Source organism: Papilio polytes, unplaced genomic scaffold (genome assembly GCF_000836215.1).
Source record: "Papilio polytes unplaced genomic scaffold, Ppol_1.0 DF821289.1, whole genome shotgun sequence".
Taxonomy (NCBI): Eukaryota; Metazoa; Arthropoda; class Insecta; order Lepidoptera; family Papilionidae; genus Papilio; species Papilio polytes.
Genome location: NW_013527915.1, coordinates 6,147,142 through 6,159,364, shown reverse-complemented (window position 1 = coordinate 6,159,364; position 12,223 = coordinate 6,147,142). Strand labels below are relative to the sequence as shown.

The 12,223-nt window shown below is 34.5% G+C and overlaps 1 protein-coding gene across 1 annotated transcript in view; it reads right to left on the bottom strand.

The window, feature by feature from the left end:
• The window catches only part of LOC106109166 (probable chitinase 3), a 19,542-nt gene extending 10,522 nt beyond the window's left edge, over positions 1-9,020 (bottom strand). Inside the window, 20 exon segments of the mRNA XM_013290571.1 lie at positions 7-117; positions 195-396; positions 553-774; positions 949-1,211; positions 1,295-1,655; positions 1,742-1,841; positions 1,955-2,132; positions 2,344-2,467; positions 2,560-2,679; positions 2,770-2,955; positions 3,076-3,256; positions 3,431-3,539; positions 3,610-3,810; positions 3,902-4,108; positions 4,216-4,265; positions 4,390-4,469; positions 4,555-4,657; positions 5,228-5,376; positions 8,707-8,778; positions 8,903-9,020. Coding sequence (XP_013146025.1) covers positions 7-117; positions 195-396; positions 553-774; positions 949-1,211; positions 1,295-1,655; positions 1,742-1,841; positions 1,955-2,132; positions 2,344-2,467; positions 2,560-2,679; positions 2,770-2,955; positions 3,076-3,256; positions 3,431-3,539; positions 3,610-3,810; positions 3,902-4,108; positions 4,216-4,265; positions 4,390-4,469; positions 4,555-4,657; positions 5,228-5,376; positions 8,707-8,730 — 2,971 coding nt within the window. The 5' untranslated portion in view covers positions 8,731-8,778; positions 8,903-9,020.
• Positions 9,021-12,223: the final 3,203 nt, after the last annotated feature.

The window sequence follows — 12,223 nt, the reverse complement described above, 5'->3', positions numbered from 1 at the left end:
TTGTTATTACCTTTTCACGGATAGATTTTGGATCGTCGTATCCAACCCATTGGTTGTCTGAGTATGCATAAGGACCAGCTTGATCTTGTCTTCCTGTCTTCCAACGTAAGTTCTTGACTAAAAAAACATTGAATTACAGCCATTTAAAAAACTCTTGATTTATGTTTTAAGAACATGTAATTTCATGTTATTACCTCGGTAACATATTTCATAGTAGGACAGCATTCCAGGCTGTTTAGTAAACTCTCCAGGCTCGCCGGGGCCCGCGGCGGAGGCACCCGGTCCATTTGGTCCTTCAACATCCGCCAGCCTGTAGGACTGACCGTAAAACGCCAAACCAAGCAACAACTTCTTCGGATCCGCACCACCGTCAATGATTGCTTTGATCGCATACTCCTGAGATAATGATCACATTTGTTAGAATTAGAAATTTTATTGTGAAATATATATTTTCAATCAAGGTATTCTATATGATTCTTTCGGAATACCAATCAGGTTGAGTTCTTTTTAACATATATTAGTTTTTGTTGAAATAGCTAAATTTTTACTAACAATAGAGTAATAAGCCAAGGCATCTCTTTGAGCGGGTATGAGGGGTGTATGATGAGCGGTCGTCCGTTCCCACCCGCCATGGTAGTCGTAAGTCATGGTGCTCATGAAGTCTGCAGCTTTCGATATAATTGGCAGGTCATAAGCCGCTTCAATGACCTCCTTGTAGCCGGAAAGAGCCACACCTAATTCCATGTCTGCTGCATGAAGCGCTTTAGAAAGTTCCTGGAAAACAAAAGATCCTTAACTATTTTTAAAGCAATATCCGAATCTGACGCCCTGTACATCTTACAAATACAAATGTGTATCCTACAAAGAGTTTATTAAATTAATGATGCTGGTCTATAATCGATGAAAAGAAAAAGTCTATACAACGCAGAAGCAAAACGATTGAATTACCTGAACTAATTTAGCGAAATTTTGTTTATCAGATCTTGCGCCTTTCTTGCAGTTACTCTGCCAACAAACTGGATAATTCCAGTCCAAGTGGAGACCTTTGAAGTTGTGCATTTTCAGGAAACTAACTGCTTTTACAACAAATTTGGTGCGAGCGGCGCTCGACGATACAAGACGAGAGTATTTATCACCAGCGGAATCAGTCCATCCACCCAAACCTAATAGCACTTTGATATCTCCGAGAGATGTCACACGTTCGTATAAATCTGAGGGAACACGTTAAAAATAAGTATACAAATATGAATTAATAAGCCATAACATTTAGATGTTGTCAAAAATGTATACTTACTGTTAGTTATATCAGCCCAAGGATCAAACTCTTTGATAACAAGATCATCAGTTAGCAAAGAAGAGTAGGCGTAAACTACATGTGTGCAGAGCCGTGTGTCTATGTGTTCGGGGACGAATTTCCCTTCCCCACGTCTATAGAATGCCCAATTGGTCATATAACATACCACACGCTTGTCGTTGTCTCTACCTGAAAGGTTCACAAAAAAGATTAACTCAATGTTAATGGTAAAAAATGGTAATGGTAAAACCTAATATTAAAAAATGGTAGATCTATTAAGTTCCTTACTCTTTTTTATTTCAGATTGTGGTGTTACTATTAATTGCTCGGCTTCTTTATTCGTTGATCCACCTTTACTTAACTGTAAAAATAAATTTAAGATTTAATATTCGCATCAATAGAATATCTTTTGCACTTTTATTCCAGTTAATAACGACTAATAAATACCGCGAAATCCGTTTCGTAAGCTTGTGACAAGAATCTTGCGGCATCCTCAACTGTTATTCGTAAGCTTTGACCGGGCACACATTTTGCTACATCCTGGTGACTGAAAAATAAAAACTTAATAAAATATACTACCATTTGGGGTACGCAACTTTTACAAATGTAATGTTCATATATAGAAATATAAAATTAGGTTAAAAGTACTCTCTAACTTACCCACAGAAACCAGTGGAAGGATCATAAAGCCTCTCATCTTCGCAGACCATTCTGTAGCTAATACCGCCAGTGCAGAAGTGGAAGTGAGCACAAGATTCTTCGTCAGAAGCCAAGTATGGTATTTCCGCCTGACACGCACCAATCTTTAAAGACGATTGATCAGTTTGTGTCAATTCTCCTACGGAGTAAAAGAGATGATTTATTTTTATACTCTGAACATAAATTTTGTTGATAAGTTTAAATAACTGCGTCCAAAAACTTTCTACTGTCAAAATATTGTACAAAAACATAGTAACATTATTCTTATAAACCGGTGTTCAGATAGTGAAAAGTCACGCAATATACATTTGAATAGCTTTTGTAAAATTTATAGTATGTATCTTCTTTACCATTTAATGTTGTCGAAATAGCGCTCAAGATAGGGTAAGGTGATCCGCAGAGTCCTCGAAAATCGTCCATATCTATCGCCCACGCGGCTGCACCAGCTAAGCCCATACTTATCACGAATTTCATCTAAAACGTAAAACAAATCATGCAATATACTATAGCTTAGTCTAGACCTTGGTTTGTAGTTAAAAATATAAGTAAAGAACAGTTTATTTTACCTTTTCAAGTATTGTATCGGGTGTATCGTATGTGATCCACTGATTACCAAACACTGCGTATGAATTACCAGCATCGTCTAAAACACTTTCTCCTTTTCCTTCACGTTCCGCCATGCAGATCTAAAAAAATATATAAAAAACAATTACACATTTTAACTTGCTAGAAATGAATTTCAAAACAAAAAATGGGATACAAAGTTTAGGTCCTACCTCAAAGTATGCGAGCATTCCTTTAGTTTGTGTGTAAGTTCCTTCTTCTCCCCAGCCGCTGATGCCCGCGCCGGGCGACGTCACAGATGTTTCAGACAAAGTGTAGCTGCGACCGAACAAGGGTATGCCCAGTACTAACTTATCAGCTGCCATTCCATGACGTAAAATATATTTCACCATGAATTCCTACAATCAAAAATTGGTAAAGTGAATTGGCCGACAATTTAAGTAGACACAAAGTAAATGCGAAAAGGGCAGTATATTCTTTGTTCAATGATTAGTATCTGCAGTACGTTTCTTTCTTACAATATTATCGTATCTCTGATCCCTGGAGGAGGCTCCGGGGTCCCTGTGCAGCGCGCTGTGCTGCACGGCCCTCGACGGCGGCTCGTCCCTTCTCCCGTGAGTCATGTCCCATGCTTGCAGGATCGTGTAGTCTGTCGCGCCGCTCACTGCGCCCAGGTCGTAACCATCCTCTATTTGATATCTACAATTTACAGTTATGACTATAAGTTTTATCTTCAATTTTACATATTTCAATCAAGATGCTTAAGTTATTGAGAGTTTATTAAGCTTAATTGGTTTAATGGCAAAACAAAAACTGTGTTTCTGGTCCGGATATATCCTTGCCAGATTAAAGATATAAGTTGATCGTTTTTACCTGAATGGCGGTAAGACAGTAGAAAGAAGATATCCATACGGCGATAGTTTTTCACGAAGCTCGTAAAGTAGGGATGTTAATAGTTCCTTCTCCTTTTCATCCCTGTCTCCTAAAAATGTGACCCATTATTTGGTATATTACTTTTATTAAATAAGTATTTTGGTTGAAATTATTCATACCAGAGTAAATCCAGTGCAGATCGATTCCATCAAAATCGTTGTCTAGCAAGAAAGCGAGTGCACTGTCGACAAATGCGTTTCTTCTGTAGGGCTCCTGTACCATTTCGCTGAACAATCGACCGGTGCCTTCACCGCCGATACTAATCAGCACTCGGAGACTTGGGAACCGACGTTTCAGGCCAGTTGCGATGCGGTAGCCACCTGAGTTTAAAAAAAAATATTTAATTGATTGATGATAGAGACAAAAGATTGAATTTACCGATTGCCGTTACTGTCGATTTAAGTACTTTACCTTTGATAATATCATAATCTTCATTAGCGGGTATTACAGCGTACGTGTGAGGATGTAAGACTGCGAAGGCGTAATGCAGGTGTGTGCAGGAGCGGGGCATGAGGCCCGCTGTATACGCCAGCGGAGGTGCACGGTACGCCGCCCACGACTCGAAATAACATACCACTATCCGACGTGCCATCGGCCCTCCGTCTGTCTGTTGCATCTCTGCATATGACAAATTATACAAGCGTTTAAGTAAAAAATAATAATAGAATAAAATACTACCGATTTAAGTAATTTTTTTAATCTATTGAGAGAGTAAAAGTTTTTACCTTGAAGATTAGCGTTTCCCTGCTGCAGTCTCTCATCCGTACGGGAACCACTGCAATAATCGACAAGAGAGCTTAGCGTTATTAAGTCACAATTAGCTCTTAAATCATAAGACGTTGAATTTTTTATCACCTATTTTGAACTCTACGTTGCAAAACATTTGTGTTAATACTTACTTATTCAAATAGTTCGCGGCCCCGTAATATTTGTTAATTTCTTCTAAACTTGATAAACCATCCATTAATTCGTCACTACTCTGTGAAATAAATAATTTAAATGAATGTTTAATGAATAACGGTATACCAGTGCATCAGTAAGTACTGCCATAGTTAGAAACATACCTCGATAGCTTTGGCTAAGAATAGAGGATCGATGACTGGAATAGGTCGTTTTTCAACTGCATCTCTCAACGGTAGCCGCATGTAGCCTTCATCTCGTCGATTTCTTAAAGAATAATATTTATGTCATCATCCACATCACAGTATTACATAGAAAAAAAAAGGGTATATGAAAAAAAATCGATGTTAAAAAGATAAAACTATTTTCAGACAAAATACTTGTCGACTTAACATTTAATAATGAATCAATTTATAGCCTCTGCAATATTTTATTGTAATGCGTGAATCTATTTTCTAGGAAATGGGAAAGGTGTCTGTGTAGAAAATAATAACACCGATAGGCTCTGGACAATTTATTCTTCTGTCAGTATTGCGTCGCTTTATTGTTCTGACATTACACAATACTACGTACGCTATCCAGTCTTTCCGAGTATTGAAAGAAATGTCTTTAAAATAATGTTTTCAAATGAAACAAAGTAGATAAATGTATGTACGTAAAAATATACTTTATAGCAAACACAATAGGAAAAATAAAACTAACCGAAAATTGAGATTTGTTACAGTTACTTATGTAAATGATTAAATCATTTAAATTTTCCTGTGTCTAAAACCTGAATTTGAAAAATTCTCAGATATTTATAAAAGTAAGATAAAAAATAATGTTTTTGAAATTTACCTCAGAGGAACACTCTCGACTGATGCTCGTATGGGTTGCGGTAATGGGTCATGTTTTGGTATCGTTTCCACTGCGCCGCGATAGAAGGACTCACTCTCTTGACGGGGAGAGGACACAGTCCCGCTGATCAGCAGTACGCTCACAGCAAACTGGTAAAATAGATTATTACAGTTATTTCACACATTAACATTTTTATTAGCACTTATATCTTAAAAGAACAAGCTTCAGACGTTGTTAATTATTCTCGGCAATCGTGTTTCTCATAAATAAACAGTTTATCGAACAAAGATTCAGAGATTACTGACCTCGTGCAAAAAAAGCTTTGTGTTACTTTGTCAATAGAATGAGTAAGTACTCTAAAAGGCGTTGAAATTAAACTTGCGGTTTGAAACCGTTGGACGTGTGTCAAAAACCTAATTGTAATGTTATTCTTTCTAGGCATTAGCTTTGTATTTAAAACATTTTAATATAAGCAAGTGTTGAAGCATTTTTATATCAACAAATTCAACACAAATAAAACACTTAAGAGGTTATTGATCATAATGTTTCTTTGGATAAAAATCCAAAAGGACTGTTGGCAAAACAAATTATTAGAATTTTAAAATCATTTTCAAACTTCGGAGTCATAATTCAATAAACATAGATTTAAATATATTTTTACGACAAAATTTATTAGTTTCTTCGCAGTTTTTTTGTGTGATTTTTTAATGTTCTGTTGGTTTTATAAACCTTTTTACTACGCTATTTTATTTGCTCTTGCAATTGACATATATTATTTTGACCTGGCTAACATTTATTGATGATGAACGTAGCATGTGTTACCTACATACATATTGCAATAAACTAGAACTGATTACAAAATCAGAAACATTCAGTTAGTTAGCTACTGCTTCGGTCGTGTTTATTATCGATGACAGTTTTTATAACTCAATTATTCATAACATTACAAGGAAGCTACCTTCCTCTAAGACCCTACGTCTTCAACAGAAAACGCTTTTTTGCCTTATAATGTTATTGTACAGATATAATGGCAGTGAACACCCATGGCTTGTGCCAATTGCAGTAAAGCGAAATTCGCGTTAGTTTTACCAAATAGATGGTTAGGAAAGAATGCTGTTGTGTTTGGCCGTGTTAGCCGTGTGACATACCGTGTTTAAGCACGGGGCGTAGGCGACGGTCGCTGACCTATCGATCAACTCTACAATACATCGACCACACTACATCTTTACATCATTTACATAACCTGACGAATTCAACATCTACCAAGAATTTAGTCAAGTTCAACAAAATTTATATTTATTTCCATTTCTATCATGTCATTGACCGACAAGCAATTTTCGGTGGTCAGTGACATAAGAATTATGCAAAATTTCTATCCGAATTACCCGTTTTCTGTTCCTGTTTTTACTATTTTAATGTTTTACATAACATCTATTGTAGTGTTACATTAAGAATTTTCTTTGCGTTCTCTCGTTTACTGCTTTTTCTATTATATGTTTGTCTAGTGCATTGTGTTCATATTTCTCTGGTATGTAAAGAATACTTCATGTTTCTCTGTATAACATATAGATGTTTAATAAAGCAAACAACTGCCGTAAAACATAAGATTCTTTTGTAATCATACTAATATTATAAATGTGAAAGTTTAGATGGATGGATGGATGTTTATTAGACTTTGTAGCCTAAACTGACGAAATTTGGCATAAATATAGAGGATAGTCTGGAATAAAACATACACTACTTAGTTTTTTTTTTAATTCCACGCGGGCGAATACTAGTATTTTTAATAAATTGAAATAATTATTATTTAACTATCTTGTTAATGAAAATAAAACAAGCTGACAAAATTAAAAAAGTAAAAAATTGTGAGGTTATTATTATTATAATCCCGTACTGCTTGTTAATTTCTTCGCAATTAAGCATCCAAGCGAATTATTATTGTGATTAATTTGCGTCAACGAACTTTGAAATAACTGTCTAATGAAACGATTAGCAACTATCATAAATTTGATGGTTTGATTATAAATAAAAGCCAGTTTCTACAATCTAAAATTGCGGCTAATTTTTTATTGAATCTCTTTAGAGAAACATAAATGCTCCGGTTTTGATTTAATAAATTACTTTTAAACGGCCGCTAGTACATTGACTCGTGTGAATCGAAAAACAAGACAATTTGCATACAGACATCTGCGGCAGGTAGACGCTAGGGAACGTCGTCATCGACCACTGTGGACCTATTTGCATTTGACATTTCGCCAACGATTAGGACTTAAGTTGAACACTTTAATTTTCCTCAAACCCTTGCCAGATACTACATTATTGAGCCCTTTATAAGATAAAAAGAAAACAAACACAGTCAATGCTTTTAACTAATTGGGTATTGAAGATTAGTCATAATTTAGCTTTACATTTTGGGGACCTAAAAATAAACAAGACTTTATTTACTGAGGGTTAATATAGTCTCGTCTCAAAGTCGAAGAACAGGTTAATGTTTTGTTTTTAAGGAATGCATTCGAACGAAAATGTATTCCATGTGACATTGTTAATTTGTACTTAGTAAGGCCAGGGGTACGATGTTCCGAACGTCCTTCTCCAGCGCGTGTGTTGCATACAATAACTCTCATAGTGTTTTATGTATCTTGTTTCCACTTTCAGGTAATATCTAACTAATATTAATACGGCAATCGGTCTTTAGAATGCATTTTGCAAGCGGATATATTTTTTTAAATTGCCTAGTTATTGATTTCACACCATTTTAATGTTTTATGATACATCGCAAAAACACGTATTGAACTTAACATCAACAATAACAACACGAAAATACAAATTACGTTTTTAATTTGAATGCCATAAACTTAATTATAAAAAAAAATTGACATTTTCATTGGCATTTTGTTATATGTTTACTAAATATCAGGTGCATTGTGGAGGCGTCAACAAGAGACCTAATGGCCCAAAATAAAGTTTGGGTTTCCTTGTCCGACTTTACTGCACCATAAAAATGTTATGCATCAGAAATGAGCCAACAGGCTATAAATAAAAATGCATTGACAATAAATTGGCTGTTGTAAAACTTTGTAATGAATTCCCAATAAAAATGACACTTATTCTAATATAGATTTTTCGATATCGAACAAAATAAAAACAACACATACCTCTTTTGTTTTTTTTTGTTTAGTGAAGTTTAGGATAAAGTCAAATCTAATAGTAGACCGTGTAGTTACATTTTTAATTTTGAAAAACACCGAATAGTTCTTTTAAAGGTTGCCAGTCTTATACACTTGCTAATTAATTGTATTCGGCTGTTGTTTACGTTACACTGATATTTAAATTCAATTGAAATGCTCTTGCATTTTGATTATTTAGATTCAACAATTTATGGTCATTGGGTAATTACAGTTTTTTTTTTCTAAAATTTTTCCGCTGCTTGTTATTGTTATCTAAATATAGGAAAATCTGAATAAATAAAAATTGCTCACCTGTAAAATTAAGTTTTGCCCCATTACGGGGAACTCTCCTGTGATACTCGCACCGCAAAATAATATTTATATCTGAAATCGAAAATAAAAAAAAATTACACAATGAATTTAAATTTCCTTTTCGGACCAAAGTCAAAAATGTTTTGTTATTTTAAGTATTGTGGAAAAAACAAAGACGGGAATTTAAAAACATTACCTATAAATAAATAAAAAAATAAGCACGGAATGCAGTGCGTCGTACGTAGAAGAGATATCGTGCGTGCGACGGCTGCGCTTGCGCCGGTCGTGTTTGGCGTGCGACTGAGCGGGAAGCGCTCGCGCCTCCCGGTGTTAATACCTCGGTGTCATCGGGCCTCGCGGCTCCTGCGAGTGTGTGTCATGTACCATGTACCATGTGTGCCATATACCAGGTGTCATGTACCATCCGAATTCGGGGCCAGGTCTATCCCTCGAGTACAATATAGTCAGATATTAGCAGGTGTCCTAATCGATTTTAGCCATACCTGTCTGCAATTTTTCGTTTAAATTTTATTATTATCGATTTCGTTTTTGATAAAAGGATTTTAAATTAAAAACTTTACAGTTTCAAAGGTAATAATGTAGTAAAATTTAACATTAATGGTTGTTGTACTCATTTACATATCTCGAAATGAACTCTCGATGTATTACAGCCTTAAAGCAACCACTCTAACCGCTAGACCGAAGGGGCCCTTGAGTTAATAAATTAATTTGTGGTCGAGTCAATATACGTTATCCGCAAGATGTATAGTTTTAACACATTTGTAAATTTATTCATCGAGTTTTATCATCTTTTGCTATTATCTGGTAAACACTTTAAAAAATCTTTATATTGTATGCGTTTTGATTATCAGCAATAAGGATATTTTGAAAATATTTTAACTGATTCTCTGAAAACTTCGTAACAGGTACTTGAAATGCGTCAAGTAGTAAGTTCAAAACTTTTGAATGAGCATTTTATTGCCTTTATTTTCTTTGTCGTTTTTCTTACGTTTATTATCTAACATAATTCTAGCTTTTTTATTTTCTTATACTGATACCAGTTGGATAAGGTCAACATCGTAATAAAGGGAGCCTAATTCTGACCGCTAGACGCAACTATGATTTTCTTAGTCATATCCGGGAGGGATGCAATTCATTTTTGTCGTAACGATGAAAGGATGCAGAATACTATATCCGGTTATATTGCTTTGTCTTATTTTGTATATTATTTTGATTAATTCAACTATAGACATAATAGGTACATAGATTATTTTAATATGTCTATAATATAATCTAATAAACAAATTATACAAGGTAAAATCCAGTGGCACCAACGACTTGTCGTTAACACACTCAAAGCTGCAATCTTAAAATCAATATTGTATTTCAATAAAGTTAAGTTATTTAGTATTTTAACCTGTAATTCATTGTAGTACTCCCAATAATAATAAAATAAAAAAATGTAGAGTGATGTTTATACTGAGTCTGCGGTAAGCAAGAAAAGCAAACGTTGAAAAAAATATGTATCAATTAACAAAATAATGTGTAAAAATAGGCTAAATCTATTTAATAATATATTTAGTTGTTTCAGACAACTTTTACTTCGAAAGGTCAAAAATGCAGTACGACAAGCGTTAGTAAATGCCAGAGACCACTTTTTATGGAAGGAACCAAATGCACCTAAAGATACATATGTAAAGGTACAATTTAAATCGATGCAGGCATCAGTCAATCAAATCTTATTCGTTTTTTAATAATACATTTGTGTGCTATTAAAATTTATTCATTACATGATGAAAAAATAAAATAAAGTAGGAAGAAATTAGTATCTAAAATCTGAGTGCATTTTATGACTGCGCTTTACGAGTCTAGCTATGCTTATTAAGAAGTGGCATTTGTTTCTTGCAATAAAATAGATTAGTATCGAATTATTGTAACAATTATGTTCTTCTTCAATCTAAAAACTATTACTGTAATGCTCGCTACAGACGTCGAAAACAGGGCACAAAAAGCGTTAGATGAGAAGCAACATTTAGTCAATGAATATTAAATATAGTTATCTGAGATGATATTTATGATTTGCATAGAAACAATGACATATTTAGTGCGAGCTATAATTTATTATACTTAATACAAAGTAACACGATTCGTTAAAGGTGAACGCGACAACCAAAAAGTGTGGGTGAGTCGACATTGGTGTTTTGTCAATATTCCTAGAACAATGTTTTTATCGCTTTACATGACTTTACAACACTCTTCTTTTTGTAAACATGTCTAATAAGTAAATGGATTAAATGTTTCAATTTCTAGGTGAGTTACTTTGTTACTCTAACTAACCCAATTTCAGAGCTTCAATTTTAAAATAAACGTAATGTTATTAAAGTTCAGAATACAATCACGCTTAAGATCTTCAAATAATTCTTTAAAACAAAAAAGTGACCAACAAAAAATATTAATGTCAAACAATCATGGGTTGATGATTATGACTATAAGACCAATTCATATTACGTTCGATTATCGCCAATAATTAAAAACAAGTCTGATTGCATTTTTACTTACGTTAATGTCGAAATTTGCACTTAAATAATCACACGTTAAAACTATGTAAAGATGGCACTACATTGACTGTCATAGATAAACACAGAATACAACTGCAACAGACATATCGTGTTTAACTGTTGCCGTTCAGTTTTGAAGTATGAATGTGTTGAAGTAGACCACTCTTACCCAGTACGTGGTTCCGCAGAAGGCACGAGACACTGTTTACTATGCAAGAAACGTACCTTCCTTTCTTACCGCCAATGTCACGCATTGTTTGTCGTATCACCGTCCCTGTCGTTGACTAACTGTACTCATAAGTGGACCCTGAAATTGGTAATGCCCTTGTTTTGGACTTGACCTGCAGATTTAGCATCTGGCCTAGACACGGGGCGACATCTGAATACGTCTCAAAACCATAGATGGATTATTGTCTATGGTTATGCGTAAATGTTTCTGGATGAAAGTTTAAAAGTGGATCGGTCATTTGCATTTGTGTGTTGCTGACGAATATTTGACCTCATGACCAGTTTTGAACTTGTGACATTTTCTAATTAGTGTCGAAAGTTTTTCTAAGTTAGCCAATTTTTAGTGCATTTGCACATTTGTTTTTACAAAAATAGATTATATAAGAAATTAAGTAAAGATCTAATACATCGTTGCGATCATTCACTCATAATTCTGTCCAGCCGCGCGCCGCTGTTGCCCGTGAGTTTTAATATTTTGATAACTTCTAGAATCTTTGTCAGAATTACATACTGTAAAAGGCAATTGTGATCTACATTTAATACTCTATCGTGAAAACATATTTATTTGGATAAGGATTCATACGAAATAAGAATAAAAGCGTTTTAAGGAAGTCGATTGCATTTATTTGACGGCGAAACAAACGGTTATTGTGCGACAACCTTAAGAGATAGATATATGCTATCGCGGACTTTTATATAGCTTATTAAATGAGCTACAATTCTTTCATACA